Source organism: Mirounga angustirostris, unplaced genomic scaffold, assembly GCF_029215605.1.
Source record: "Mirounga angustirostris isolate CCGP_5_RB_7025 unplaced genomic scaffold, mMirAng1.0.hap1 SCAF_2, whole genome shotgun sequence".
In the NCBI taxonomy this organism is placed as follows: domain Eukaryota; kingdom Metazoa; phylum Chordata; class Mammalia; order Carnivora; family Phocidae; genus Mirounga; species Mirounga angustirostris.
In genome coordinates this window covers 63,195,224-63,211,669 of record NW_026991710.1, presented here as the reverse complement: position 1 = coordinate 63,211,669, position 16,446 = coordinate 63,195,224, and the positions used below count along the sequence as shown (strand labels likewise).

At 39.3% G+C, this 16,446-nt stretch overlaps 1 protein-coding gene across 2 annotated transcripts in view; it reads right to left on the bottom strand.

Moving 5' to 3' along the window:
* The window catches only part of BMP2K (BMP2 inducible kinase), a 130,747-nt gene extending 129,773 nt beyond the window's left edge, over positions 1–974 (bottom strand). For both annotated transcript variants that reach the window (XM_045880924.3, XM_045880926.3), the window contains exon 1: positions 675–974. In XM_045880924.3, the coding sequence (XP_045736880.1) occupies positions 675–843 (169 nt within the window). In that variant the 5' untranslated portion in view covers positions 844–974. The remainder of the gene's footprint in view (positions 1–674) is intronic.
* Between the last annotated feature and the right edge of the window lie 15,472 nt (positions 975–16,446).

Here is a 16,446-nt window from a genome sequence, read left to right as displayed (position 1 = left end):
CAAAGAGACATACTGAAAGGGTATGAATAGCACCTTGTCTGATGAAGATTCTAAAAAACAAAGATAAACGGACTTCAAGTTTACCTGCTCCTCCTCCAAAGCAACCTACTAACTGAATTTGGGGCAAAGTATCACCTCCAACACATGCACAAGCGCACGCATAGAAATCAACTGTTTTCCAACTGATGACTGAGTAGGAGCAAACCCAGCTCGCCTTGGGGGACTGCAGGGTCCCGTACCCTGCAGCGCGGGTGGAGACGCAGATGCAGAGGCCAAAGCACTACAGCCGCCTGAGCCACAGCTGGCAGAGCAGAGCCTCGATCCTGCACGATCTGCCCCTCTAATGAGTCACACTGGTCCAATCATGACACCACATCACTCGCTAGGACGTTTTCTACTTACTTCCCCGCGTCAAGGAGGGCTGAAAAGGACTTAAACTCAGTAATGAGAGAACTGTGCACCGGTCAGAGCTGCCAGCCGCGAGAAAAACCGGCTTAAGAGCGAAAAGCCCGAGCTACTCTTTAAGAGCCCCCGCCGGCACAGCAAAGGAGGCAGAAGCGGGAAGAAGAGTAAGCCGAGAGGGCGAGGAAAGAAGCGGGCGAGGACCCGGAGAGCCACCGCCACTCCCCAGCCCTCCCTCACCTGCCTGCCCGAGTCTCCCCAGGCGCCCGTACCTTCGGCCAGCGACTCCTCCAGGGTGACCTGGTAGCGGCCGACCGCAAACACCCGGACCCCCACGGACGAGCTGCCGGAGCTGGAACCGCCCCCGGCCCCGCCAGCCGCGCCACCCGCCGCTCCGCCGCCGCCGCCCTCGGACTTGGGCATTCGAGAGAACTTCTTCATGGTCCCGCCGGCGCGCTGGGGGGCGCGGGGCTCGCTCAAGGGCGAGCGAGAGAGCGAGTCCTCGGCCCGGGGCGCGGCCGGTCGTCCGCGAGGGGTCGCCGCCCCTCGCCCGTCCGAGCGTCCGTGCGCGCTGCGGCCCGCCGAGCCTCACATCCCGCGCGCCCCGAGCGCACTGCCCCGGCCCCGCCGCCCGCTCCGCGGCTCCGCTGCAGCTGCCCGGCTCCCGCAGAGGGCGGTGGAGAGGGCGGGGACGGGGCGGGGCGCGAGGGGGCGGGGCCGAGTGCGGGGGCGACGCCGCCGCCTCCGCGAGTGCCCCGGACGCCCTAGCCGCCTCACTAAGCGTCGGGAGCGCGAGCCGGGGAAGGGGGAGCGCCAGGGAGAGAGATGGGGAAGGGGGCGGGGCGGCCGGCCCCTCCGGGGAGTGGGCTGGACCTCTCCGGCCACACACCCCCAAGACCGCAGCCCGCGGCGCCGCCGCCGCCGCCGCCGCCGGAGCTGGACCTACGCGGCTTGCCACTCGCGGCCGTTGGCGGTGCGGCGCCGCTGCCACCCGCTCTCTGAGGCCCGGCGCCCCGCGCAGGCGCGTTATCCGCGCCGCCGGAAGTGACGGTTCCGGCTCTTGTCACGTGGAGAGGGAAGGGGGGCGGGGAGGTGATTGTGGGGGGTTAGGGACTAGGGCGAGGTCCGGGGTCCCGGGTGTGGGATCCCGGCTGGGAGCGTTCAGGTCAGGCCTCTGGGGCCCCGGCCTCGAGGTGGGAGGTGGCCGGGGGACCGGTTCCCGCGCTGGCCATGCGGCAGGGTCTGTCATCTCGGCTAGGAGTTGGTGTGTCACTCTGGATGCTTAAAAATGCCGCCAACAACTTTACCCCCGCTAAGGAACTTCTCGCTGCATTTCTAAGCCCGTTTTCCAGACCTCCCCTGAGAATCTTCTTCCGCTCGCCCACCCTGAGCGTGGGAGGTGGGAGCAGCGCGGAACTAGAGCGGATTCCAGTAACCCAACTTCTAAAGCCACCGTGTCGCACTCTGTAACAGGCGCTTGTGCTGGGAAGCGTTTTTGCGGTTTATAAATTGCTTAGGAGTACTTTTTAAAATCTCGTGTGCTGTGCAACAGCCGTGTGAGAGAGTCGAAACAGGTATTATGTGCATTTGCAGACCATCATCGCCTTTGGCCAAGAGAACTTAATGGACTCGCCCGAGGTCGCACAGCGGGCCAGTGGTAGAGCTGGGACTACAAGGTCCATCTTTTGATACTTAGTTTCGTACTTTAGGCCCTTCTGAAAAAGGGGGTTGAAAAACGGCAGATTTCAGAGTGTTTAGAAGCAAAAGCAGCCGTTGAATTTTCCCCATCGCTCCTTTAACAAAGAGATTAGCCCACCTTAAAAAAAAAAAAAAAAAAAAAGGCTCGTTGCATCCATTTCATAAACTGCAGGAATCTCAATGCGTGCCAGGATGAGGCAGGCATAATGAGCATGGGTGTAAGACGTTAAGGGGTGTAAGACGTTAAGGGGTGTAAGAGAATGAGAACTTAGCATGTGTAAGGAGAGCACCCGATTCTCAGCTTCAGCCTGCTTTCCGCCACCACAACCCCAGCTTTCTGAATACAGGCCCACTGTGGCCAGGGGTTCCAATTTCTTAAGAGAAACCGGATATTTGGAATTTTTTTCTAATATGGCATTTCCTAATTTTTTTCAATGTAGACCAAATAAGTTGTGCCTGTAAGACTCCAGTATACACCTTCTATGAAAGGAGATGAACGTGGTTCTATCCCTACCCCTATTGCTTTGTCCAACTTGTTAATGGGATACAGGCAGATGTGCTTAGGCAAAAGACTTTGAGCTTAATAGTCTTACATTTTTCCTCTCCTCTGCTATTTGAAGAGAAGCTATTTCTACCAATGCCAAAACAGTGCTCTGGATTTAGGCATTTCTCCTGCATAACCCACTAAGCTAAAATTCTTCATCCAGAGACCTGACCTTTAAAGTACATTCCAGCTCAATGGAAGTCAGATTATATGTCAGATGATTGATGTGGTGTGACAATTGGGGATTTCCATTTAGAAATAAGCTAACCATTTTCCTTACTGTGGAGATTCACTGCGGAGTCTCATTCCTACATTTGAATTATATTTCTCAAGCAGACTAATGGAGAAATTTAGTCATTTCATACAATTCAAAACTGGTATCAGCCTAACATACAGTTTGGGACTAATGCAACTACACCTAATCTAAATACAAGAATAAATAAAGTCTCCTATGATCAGTTGGGGAGTAAATTTACCACAATTGCTGTGGCAAAGAAACTCATAACCTGACTAATAATATGGAAGTTTACAATTAGTTTAAAGCATAAGTCCCCTTGTAACACCAGGCAATGTGTTCTTTAATTTTTCACCAAAAATGTAATAAAATTTAAATTTTCTCTCATCTTGACAGAATGTTAACTCCACAATATTCTATGACAGCTACTAACATATTAATAAGAAAGTAAAAACATTGTATTACTAATAACAAGAATGCCAAACATTTACAAACACTTTTACCACCAAAAGATGTTGAAACTGTCATATTGTATCTTCCTATAGCTTTGTGAATTGAGGATGAGTATCCTTTAACCAATTTGTAGGCAGAAATTGAGATACTAATATATGAAAAAACTCTATTGAGAATTCTAGTCTCTTAGTTTTGTACTTATTCTTAAACCATGGTTACAGATGAACATCCACTTTGGCTTCCTACTGGAAAATAAAATCTCTAGGAAAAAAATGTATGAATAATGTAGATTCTGACCCTTTAAAATACTGTCACTGAGGTAACTTACAGTAAGTACACAGATATAGAATAGTTCAATAAAGGTAAAAGATTAAAATTACATTTTAGTTTTTTATACATATCTCAATATTTCAAATGTTTATAGCTGTACTGCTATAAAAATAGTTGGAAATTAGCCACATAATGAAGACTTTAAATTTTTTTAATTTAAATTCAATTAATTAACATATAGTGTATTATTAGTTTCAGAGGTAGAGTTCAGTGATTCATGAGTCTTATATAACACCAGTGCTCATTACATCATGTGCCCTCCGTAATGCCCATCACCCAGTTACCCCATCCCTCCACCCCACTCCCCTCCAGCAACCCTCAGTTTGTTTCTTACGATTAAGAGTCTCTTATGGTTTGTCTCCCTCTGAAGACTTTTTTGTAAAAAATAGATTGCTTCAGTCTGCATGGTTTCATGTTACAATATTCTGATAAAGTCAACAGATCACTGTAGCCAACTAAAGGATTTTCAGATCCTTAAACAGGAAGGATTTTGACAATGGGGGGGAGGAGGGATTATTGTTGTATTTTTGTCTTCTAGTGGAAAACTATAACCCTTTTTGTTACTTTGACCTTCATCTACTTTACAGTAAGGTGGCTCTCAAAGATGTGTGGAGTGAGAAAAACTGGCATGGATCAAACAAATATGCTTATCCCAAAAGGCTTATTCCAGTGCCATTATTAGCTTCATAAGTCATCTCTTCCAGTGCCTGATTATTCATTTTTTTTCTCACAAGTCAGTGTTTTCCTTTGATGATGTACCTTCTATCATTATTAGCCTCATTATGCTTTACTGTTAGGAATAATTATTCTCCCTCCCTAACAGTATTACTTTATACCTAGTTAAATGCCCATAATCTTTGCTTTCCAAAAAAAATAAAAGTCCCAAAGTCCATTAGAAGAATATATACATCTCCCCATTACTTAAAAACTGTTTTTTAATGTCACCAATATTTTATCTTCTGTTAAAACTACTTGACATCATCACTATACCTTGTCAAAATTTATATACATCTAAGAAAAATCAACCTGGCAGTGTAGTTTAAAACACTGTTCACAAATATTCTAAATAGGGAAAAAATGACTTATTTGACATGAAGTTCATTTATGATAGAATTTTGCCTACAGCTTGACCATGCTTTTTAAAAAGACTACAAGAGGTAGGCAACTTCACCATCAGGAGAGGCACTTTGATGGCCATCCCAGCTGAATTGGTAGGGGAGAGGGGTGGGGGTGAGGGGGAGGTTCCACCAGATATACAGCACCTCAGACTCACAAGTCACAGCAGGGATATCTTCCTGCCTAAACAAGTATTTGTCCTAGTGGGATTACAGTCACACTCTTGGATATGTTCCTGCCCTCCCTCTTCTTGCTACCTTTTGTATTTCCCTCCCATGGCCAAGCTCTACTACCCTGTTCTTACCCTGCTCCCAGGTACATTTATATAAAATTTAGCAGAATGTAAAATAAGAACCAGTTCTTTTTTTTTTTTTTTAAGATTTTATTTATTTATTTGAGAGAGAGAGAATGAGAGACAGACAGCATGAGAGGGAGGAGGGTCAGAGGGAGAAGCAGACTCCCTGCCGAGCAGGGAGCCCAATGCGGGACTAGATCCCAGGACTCCAGGATCATGACCTGAGTCGAAGGCAGTCGCTTAACCAACTGAGCCACCCAGGTGCCCAAATAAGAACCAGTTCTTATTGGATACTTGTGATGTGATGTATCAGTGCTATTTAAATGTGCATTACATGTATTAACTCAGTACATGTAGAAATGGTGAGCTCTAAAATTGTGTTTGTATGATATGTTGCCTTCGAATCTCCACCCAGCAATGTGGCTGATGTTAGGTTCTTAGAAATTTCCAGGGGCAGAAAAGCAGCTCTTCTGGTTTGGGGAGCAGATGAGCAGTTCCCATGGTAAAATACTGAATTATGTTCCAGTATGTTGAACTGAAGCTGAATCTCTACACTTCCAAACATTCACATATCCACAAGCAAAACTGTATTCAAGTTACTACAGAGGGACAGAGAAAGAAAGGCTTGAAGCTAATTCAGCTTTTGCTTCAATACTTTATCAAAATTCACATCTTGTTTTACCCAGTCTTCTGCCAACTATAGTAGAGACTATTTATTGAACATGTACAATGTGTAAAACAGTATATGAACCAATATATAATAAGAACTCATACAGTATGGTAAGAATCATGGGATTTCAGGGCTGGAAGGGGATGTAATCAAATGGAGCATCTGAAAGAGGAACAGGAACATTTATTGAGCACCTAGTATGTCTCAGGCATTATGCTTAACACGGTATAAATGTTACCTATGTATCCTCTAACAAGGGAAGTGAATGTTATTATTCCCAACTCTCACTCCAGCCACCCTGAACCACCTTCATTTCTTGCCATCCTGTTTCAGGCCCCAATGCTCACTCCAGTTAGAATGTCTTGTTCTATCTCACAATTACCTGATTTAATGGGTGACTCTGTGGAACTCCAGGGCCACCTCCCCTGTGAATTCCTGACCTCTGCCATTTGCCAGTCCTGGGTAGAATGAACCCCTTGGTACCTCACACTACTCTTTGTAGACTTCCAGAACTACACCTATCACTTAATTACAAGGGCTTCCTTACATGCTTGTCTCCCTCTACTGCATTGTAAGAGGTTTAAGGGAAGGGACCATGTCACATTGTTTTCTTAAAATCCAGTGCCAAGCAATGTGCTTGACATATAGTGAGTATTCAATAAATGAATGAATAACTTAGCCTAAAATCTAGTAAGTGGTAGGGTTGGAGGCTTGAGACCAGGCTCAAATCTCAGATGTGTCTGAAAACCCAAGCTTCTTAGCTTTATCTGCACCTGAGTTTTGGTCATCTTTAATATAGGAAGAATATGTTTTTTTATTTTGTTTTTGGTGGGGCTGTTGGTTTTGTTTTTGTTTTTTGAAGCAGGGGCTGGAGGTGATATGCACTATGAGTATTAAGTAATATACAATCAATACCAATCATCATGCTGGGCCCATAGACATGTCAGTTCCTCTTTCTTTATCATCCTATCCAAAGTTGTATTACATGTGACAGAGCTAGGATCCAAACTACCATGTCACCTTTTCACCACAGGTGCTTCACAGATACAATCTAGATTCTTATTTGGGGTGAGTTTCAGGCTTCTTAGCATTTTTAAGCCATTTTACTTTTTTCTGTTTGGCTGACTTTAGCCTGCAGTTGTAGTAGAGGATAATATAAACAGAGTTGAGGCACAAAAGAGCCTTTACCTGGCTGAAAGCTTCAGGAGGGTAGGAACCATGACTTCTTCATCTCTACATGCCTGTCCCCTCATAAGTGCTTAATAAACATTGGTGGAACTCAAGTGCTTTGGTCAGCTGAAACCTAGATGGTTTCCCGGATCTTTGTGAACCATCTTAAGGGGAGAAATGCAGGGAGCTAAAAAAGAAAACAAACAAAAGAGGAAATAGAAAACTGCTCAGCGTATGGAACTGTAAGGTAAGAGTGGAAAACTTAAACAGGTAAAATCAGGACAGCACAGCAAAAGAATGCTGTAAGTAATAACATCAAGACAAAGACAGAGGAGAGCTCTAAAACCGGAAGTGAATCTAAAAGCAAAGCCTGAAGCTATAATGGAAGCCTGGTCCCCACCACTCAAAACACACAAATCTGCTCTCAGAGGCTTATTTATTTTCTACTGGCTAATTTATCTCACCCTTTTTCTTTTGTGCTTGCTGTTTCCCTAGCCCCAAACACGGTCCTTCTCTCCTCCTCATCTGCATTAGATATATGCAGCTTTCCCAACTTAACTTATCTCCTCTAGGAAGTTCTTCCCCAACCTCCCCACCTCATAATAACCCATCATTTCTCTAAACCGCTGTAGCATTTTTGTCGGCATGAAAAGTCTAGCACACTGTGCACTTTCATTGGTCAGTGTGTATAAGTCTTAACTGTCAAACAAAATACAAAGTGCATGTATTTTTATTTTTAAGTAATTCCATTGCATACAGAGCCCAATTAGCCACATTATGGGTGCTAAACGTGTATCAAATTAGACGGTCAAAGTACCTGAATAACAAAGGCCACTTTGAATTGGCATTTGGAAATACGTCTTTTTTTAATTGCACTTTGGATTCATAGAAAGGAATTAAAGGCGGATGCTCTGAGGGGAAAGTTACAATTGACCAGAGGCTAGGTAAACAAAGATAAATATGACTGTACTGTTGTTTAAAGGCAAAAGAGAAGTTCCTCTTACATATCTTTCCTCAAAAAACTCTTTATGAAGTGTGACTGGATATTATATGAAAGTGATTTCATTATTTGTTTTCATCTGGGTGAAGATCAAACAACACCTTCATGCATATTTCAAGACAAAATGAAAATTATATTTGTGTACCCACTTTTTAAATTATAATATTTCCAATTTGATTTGCGTTGACCTTCTTCAATTATGTTATTTACATGTTGCTCTAAAAATAGTATTCAACGAAATCATTCTTAAAGGACAAGTATGCTTTTCTTTTTTTAACCTTTTAGTTTTTTATACTTCAGCACTATACCTTATCCCTGTTCTCTTATCTGAGGACAGCAGCGGGCCTACTTACATGGACAGATTAGAAACATTTTTTCCATTTACCATGACAACACCCAGCTAATGTTTACTGATAAACTAAGAGCAAGTCAGAGCATCTACAAAATGCAGGAGGAATTCATACTCCTGAGTAAGAACTTTAATTCAGGAGTGAAGGAGATCGTATAGCTGAAGTAAATTCATATGTTATTAACATTTTATTAAAATTCTTGTCATTTTTATGCAAATAAAATACCCTCTGTTGAGTCCCCATGTTGTATCCTTTTTATAGACAAGCACATTTACATAAGCTCTAAAATTACAGTGTGTGTGTGTGTATGTGAGTGTGCGTAGGCAGCTATGCACTAAAATGTTCATTCTGTATTGACAGATACCAAATTCAAATTTTGCACACATACATAAGCACTTCTGATCTTTGAAAATGTGTCTAATAATACATTTTAATCAAAATAATTGTGAGAGCTATTAATGCCGATATTTTGTACCAAAGAGGGTTAACCAACTATAGATTTGGCCCACTTAAAATTTAAACTTTCTTATAGTAATACAGCAAAAAAATAGATGATCAAAACCTTGAAAAATCAAGTCAAACAGTTAAAATTGTCTCAAATTGCTTCATATAACAATTTTTATTTTTTTTTGTTGAATTTATCACTTGTTTTGATAGCATTTACACACATCCTCAAAGGCAAAGAGTAACTTTAGCATCTTCACCGGTCCTGCGTAAGTAATTAAATTAACTAAATAGTCACTTATTGCAGGTCTGTATATACATACACATGCACACAACATTGTACCAGTCACATAGGAAAATAGGAATAAGACAAGATTCAAACTCTAAGCCAGACAAACATTGAATCTAGTCACTGTAGATTGTTTTCTCATGTTCATGATCATCCTATGCATTCTTTACATTTGTTCTTCTTCTGACCAACACATTGTCTCTTCCACCATTGTTAACTTTCTCACTTATGACCCATTAACTTTTCTATAACAATCATAATGAATAATTTCAGTGTCTCTAATGATTACTCTATAGTAATTCCCTGCACATCAAGGATAAAATTTAATTGAAATGTATACTACATGAGCATTTGGGATAAAAATAAGTACCTTTAAGAGAAACATCTGGACACTTGGCTGGCTCAGGCAGTGGAGCATGTAACTCTTGATCTCGGGGTCATGAGTTCAAGCCCCATGTTGGGTGTAGAACTCACTTAAAAAAATTTTTTTTAAAGAAGAGAGAAACATCAATGTTTCAGTTCAATAAAAATATCAAGAAGACAAACAGATTCCCTTCTTTAAAAGAGGTTTCTTTTAAATTCTTCATCAGAAGAATCTGTCATTAGCAATTCCAGTAAAGCATTCATTAATATTTCATGTTGTCACATCTCCATTCAAAAAGCAACTCTAATCACTAATTCATTCTATCTGAATTACTAAGAATTTTTAAACATTTTCTAATTATGCACTAACTATATCTTTAAATTCTAAACCTGATTTTTAAAAGAAGTAAAATATAAAAACTACTTGCACTTTTAGTTATATGATTGTTTAGGGGGAGTCTTTTATTCATACCTACTGAATAGGATACTTACAGAATGTGTAATCAAAATCAGCTTCATAGTTACGCTTTATTACATAGTGAATGGTGTTTATAATAGCATTTTCAAGATAGTATGTTATTATGTTTAAGAAATACTACTTCTTAACCAACAAGTTCTACTGGTTCTTGTCATATAAAGCAGTATGTTTTATGAAAGAAATAGAGAAGAATATAGCTAGATGATTTCTGTGTTTTTTATTTATTAACAAAAAGAGAAATAAAGATTGACAGTTTCACATAAATCATATTTTCTCATATGAAACCCTGGTGTTATATAAAGACAATAGTGTTAGTTAATATGCCTAAATTCTAATGTAAAACACTTAATTTAGTGGGCTCTATGGTCAACGCATAATGCTCTGAAGACAAATTTAAGTTCTTGGTGATGACACTATTTTGCTTGATTTGTTGGGCATGTTAATATGTGGTATTTCTACTGGAAATTCAGCAAAAGCAGAAAATAAAGACTTTCTCCAACAACACATTACCATCTCTCTAGCCCAATGGATGTTGGCAGAAGGGAAGAAAGTAAATGTGAACAGAGAATTAGCACCCAATATCTACATGTGTAACTTATATTTTTGAATCCTAATATTAAGAGTACCTTTTATAAACAATCTGGATCTTTGTCAATTTGTGTTCAGTTTAGTCTTCACTGTTCAACAAACATTTATTAAGCCAACCATTATGTGTGACTCTGCAAGGGATAAAATGATTAATAAGGCACGTTCTCTTTATTAAGAAAGCAGAGTCTAATGAAAAGACAGATGTATTCATATCTAACACAAGGCAGAAGGCTAAGTGCTGTAATAGAGACAGGAAGTGCTAAAGGAGCATAGTAGGAGAGATGGATTTTAACTCAGGTATCAAGGAGGGCATTGTAAAGGAGGTAACATTTGAGATGAGCTGAGATTGCAACAGATGGTGATGATGGATCCTTAAGAGAAACTTAGTCTGCCCCATACCTCCCATCTCATTCCCCTTTAACCTGTTCTACTTTTTCTTTTTTCCACAGTACTCATCTTCTAATTTATTTATTGTATTTATTTTTATTTACCTAGAATGTGAGTATTCAGATAGGGATCTTTGTTTTGTTCACTGAATGCACTTTGGTGCTAGAATTTTCTGGCTCATTGAAGGTGCCTGATAAATATATGGACAACGTATTAATGAGGAAAAGATATAAGTTAACAACCAAGGCAGAAAGTGCAAGGTATTTTTTCAAATAATTAGGGGTCTGATATTACTGGTATGACTATGACAGACATGTGATGGCCATATGATATAAAGAGGAAGCAATAAAATGGCCTAAGTATGTTTCCAATAAGTAATAAAGCCAATTTCTCTGTAGCCTAATTTCATATCTGAGAAATTAATGGTTGAACTGTAATAATATGCATTTTACAGGGCACCAGGGTGGCTCTTGGTTTTGGCTCAGGTCATGATCCCAGGATCCTGGGATCAAGCCCCACATCGTGGGACTCCCCTGCTCAGCAGGGAGTCTGCTTCCCCCATCCCTCTCCCTCTGCCCCTCCCTGTGTTTGCACTCTTTGTCTCTGCCTGTCTCTCTCTCTCTGTAAAATAAATAAGTAAATCTTTAAAAAATATATGCATTTTACAAATAATTGTTGAGTAAATTAAATAACAAGAAGCTCTAGTTCTGAACTCTTTATGATTTTTAGCCATTTTAATTTTATGTGCCTGTATTTTATGTTTACTTGTGCTTTGCTGCCCTGAAGTTAAACTCTTTTGCTAAAGTTGCCTCTATATCATTTCAGCTTATTGTTTTAAAAAACTGAATTCTATAAACTACACCTACCCCCTCTATCAAATAAAATGATGTTAAATGAATGTGTCCAACATTTGCCAAAATCAGATGATATCTGAATGTAATATAACATGCAATGTCAGGGTAAATACATGCTAATCTCAACTGCTGTATCAATTAGCTTTTACTGTTCCAAATTGCATCAACTCATAGAAAAAGGAACTGTCTTAGGAATGGACCCATGCAGCTAGAATCATTTAAAATTCAATCCATACTATGGTTGGTGTCCATCTTGCAAATTTGCCTTGTGAATAAACCCACATCCTTTCTATCCCTATAATTCATAGGATCACTTATTTACCCATCTGCTCATATTTTTCTTCCTGCCTGTTTTTTTTTTATATATATATCAACATTTAGTAGTATCATGAACCATTTTGTTCAGTGTCTGGTTCACCCTTGTCCAATAGACTTTCTGAGATGTTCACAATGTTCTGAATCTGCACAGTCTTATATGAGAGCCACTAAGCACATATGGCTATTACTAAGCACTCCAAATGTTGCTAATGCAACTGAAGAACTGGATTTTTATTTTGTCTAATTTTAACTACTTAAATTTAAATATTCCCATATGGCTAGTGGCTACTGCACTGGACAACAGAGATCTAGGTATCATTGTTTCAGAAGATTCAATAATGACTATCTACTTATTTATTTGACGTATTTATGGAACAAAATATATTGGATGCGTTTCCATTTCCAGAAAGATAAAGTAGAGATATTTTTTTTCTATTACTATTTCCCTATTTCTCCCTGGATTTGAAATATAAAATAAACATGAAAAGACAGAAAGATGGAGAGAAAGCTGATCAGCTTGGGACTTAGGCACCCGAGGGACAACATGGTGGTGAATTCCCTGAGTTTTCTTTTTGCCTCATCTATTCTAGATTTGGAGCTGAAGAAGCAAACAACCCATGATGCCAATGGGCACAGACAAAAAAGCCTCAGCAAAAGCCTACTCTCTCAAGCCAAAAGAAAGTGTCACCCTAGCAAGAAAAAAATTTTTCAGACATTAATTTCTCTATTCCAAACTTCTCTACTTTTCTGTGGTACCAACCATAACAGAAAATACTGTAATCTCTCCCCAACCCAGACTAGCAAAGGCTGACTGGGGACCAAGATTTCCATCCTTATCAGGCTATAAGGAGGTGCCAATCCCCAAGGTGGTGTCAGAAAAGGCCAACTAGGGAGCCAGGACTTTCATCCCCACTGGCCTATAATGAGCCCTCCCTATAGTGTCAGTGGAGATGACATGGGGAGTTTGGATTTCCATTCCCACCCACCCATAAGACCCTCCTTCCTCTCACCACTGAGGTTGTGTCAGAGGAAGTCTAGCGGGGAGTCAGGACTTTTATAAGTGCTCAGCTGGAATAAGGCTGTCAGTGAGATGCCAGTGGAGATCATATGGGATGATAAAATCCTACTCCTGCCAGCATTAATGAGGAGCCTGCCCCCATCAGATGACAACAGAGGCTAATAGGGAATATTGACTGCTACCTCCCCCTACCTGTATGGACATGGTGTCCACTGTTCTCCTGCCTCAGTGATTTCAGAGAAAGCCATTAAAACAAAGGGTTTAAGTAAGATCCAGAATCTTATAATACAAAAATATTTAGATTTCATTTTAAAAATCACTTTCCTTTTAAAAATCACCAACAAAGAAGAAGAGCTCAAACCAATATTGTTTTTTCAGAGGTTCAGCAATGAATGAACCTCCATTAAATGACTGAATCCCAAACTCAGATGAAAAAAAAAGACAACCAATAGATGTCAACATTAAGGTGACAGAGATGTTAGAATTATCTAAAAAAGATTCTAAGGCAGCCATGATAAAAAGCTTCATTGAGCAATTATAAACACACATGAAACAAAAAATTAGAAGACCTTGAAAATTAAATAGAAGATATAAAAAAGAACCAATTGGTAATTTTACAATTTTAGAATATTGTAAAAAAATGTAATAACTAGAATAAAAAGCTCAGTGGATAAACTCAACAGCAGAAGGGAAAGGACAGAGGAAAGAATCCATAAATTGGAAATTAGAACCTGAATAACATAGAAAAAACTTATTAAAAAAAAAGTCGACAAAATCTCTGGGACCAGTGGGATCAAAACAAAAGATCAAACATTTGTGTCATCAGGAGAGGAGGGAGAAGGGGTACTGGAAAAGAACCTAGAGAAATAACTAGTGAAAACTTGGAAGAGGCAAAACCCACAGATTCAAGAAGGTGAGCAAACCCAAACAAAATAAGCCCAAACAAATCCACACCACAGCACATTAGAATTAAACTTCTGAAAACTAGAAGCAAAATTTGAAGGCAGCCAGAGAAAAATGATACTTTACCTCTAGGGGAAAAATAATTCAAATGACAACAAATTTCTCATCAGAAACCATAGAGAAAGGAGGGAAGTCTTTTAAGAGCTGAAAGAAAAGAATTGTTGATCCAGAATCCTATACCCAGCAAAAATATCCTTCAGGAATTAAGAGGAAATCAAGAAATTCTCAGATAAAGGAAAACTAAAAGAATCTGTCATCATTCTGAGAGAAGAGCTAAAGGAAGTTCTCAAAACAGAAAGGGAATAATAAAAGAAGAAAACTTAGAACATCAGAAGAACATGATAAGCAAAAATATAGGTAAATACAATAGGTTTCCCTTCTCCTCTTGAGTTTTCTAAATTAACATTGATGATTAAAGCCAAAAATGATAACATTGGGGAGTTCTACATAGGAAATATTTAAGATACTTATATTGTAAACAAAGGAGGATAAAGGGACATACAAGAAGTTAAGTCTTACACCATGTATAAAAATTAACTCAAAATGGATTTTGGGTTCAAGCATAATTTTTTTAAGCTTTTATTTATTTATGTGAGAGAGAGAGAGTGAGAGAGAAAGCATGAGATGGGGGAGGGTCAGAGGGAGAAGCAGACCCACTGAGCAGGGCGCCTGATGCGGCACTCGATCCTGGGACTCCAGGATCATAACCGAACCAAAGACAGACGCTTTACTGACTGAGTCACTCAGGCGCCCCAAATGTAAAACTTAAAACTACAAAACTTTTAGAAAAAAGTAGGATAAAATATTAGGGCTAAGCAAAGAGTTCATGGATTTCACAACAAAAACATGATCAATCAAAGAAAAATTGATGAGTTGGATTCTTGCTTGTCAAAAACCCTGTTAAGACTGTGAGAAGATAAGAAGCTCCAGGCTGGAAAAAAATATTTATAAACCACACATGCAACAAAGAACTGTATCTAGAATATATAAAGAACTTTCCAAATTCAATAGTGAAAATATAAACAGTCCAATTGGAAAATGGCAAAAGATATAAACAGACATTTCACCAAAAGGATATAAAAATGCATGTGAAATATACACAATATCATCAGCCATCAGGGAAAGGCACAGTTAAACTACTATGAAGTATCAATGCATACCTATCAGAATGGCTAAAATTAAAAAAATAGTAACACCACCAAATGCTGGCAAGAATACAAAATGGATTACTCATACATTGCTGGTGGGAGTATAAAATGGTATAGCCAGTCTGGAAAATGGTTTGGCAGTTTTCTTTAAAAAGTAAGCACGCAACTACTATACAACCTAGCAATTGCACTCCTGAGCATTTATCCCAGAGAACTGAAGATTTATGTTCATATAAAAACCTATGCATGAATATTTATTCATAATAGCTCCAAACTGAAAACAACCTGATGTTCTTTACATGTGAATGCTTAAACTAATTGTGATGGTAACACATCCTTTTAATGAAAAGGAAGGCACTATTTTTATACTCAACAACTTCTATGAACATCCAGAGACTTATGCTGAGTGAAAAAAAAGCCAGTCCCAGAAGGTTACATACTATAACCCTAGAACAAACCATTCCATATATATATAACATTCTGGAAATAACAAAATCATAGACATGTAGAACATAGTGGTTTCTAGGAGTTGGAGGAGTGGGGATAAAGGGAAGTAGGTATGGCTATAAAAGAACAACATGAGGGTTTGTTGTAATGGAAGTGTGTGTGTGTATATACATACATATATATATAGAGAGAGAGAGACTGCATCAGTGTCAAGATCCTGGCAGTTTTACAAGATATTGGGTAAAGGATACATGAGATCTCTCTGTATCATTCTTACAGCTGCATATGAATTGACAATTATATCAAAATGAAAAGTTTAATTAAAAATGAAGAAACAAATACATTGCATGAGCCAATTCATGTTCAGCATTAATATTATTCAACCTTAGGATTTCATTTAGTAAAATAAAAAGAAACTCTATAATCTTTTCACTTCTAGCTAGCAATTAAAAATGGATTCATCTTAGTTTTATCCTTCTTAATACTATAGTTCAGAAGAATGTTTTATTACTCTTATTTAGAAGAATTACTACTCTATTGTTTAGCCTAATCTGATAATTGATGATTAATTTTCCTCTAGACAATGTTTATTTGAGAAGTATTCCTTTCCTCAGAAGCTCTTGGAACATATAGCATGTTCGAGCCTTTGAAAAATGTTGTATTCTTCTCTAATTTGTCAAACAGAGAAAAGAACCACTTTATTAGATGATTTCTCTTCCATCACTACTGTTTTTATTCTTGGACTAACTATTGTGTTTTAGATTGTTGAGTGATTTTATTTCATTCATCATCCAAATTTTATTTTAATAAAAGCAACTGACAGTCTAAAACAGAAAAAAAAAAAAGTATTACAGTTTCTTCATAAGAGTTGCTCAGTAGGACAAAA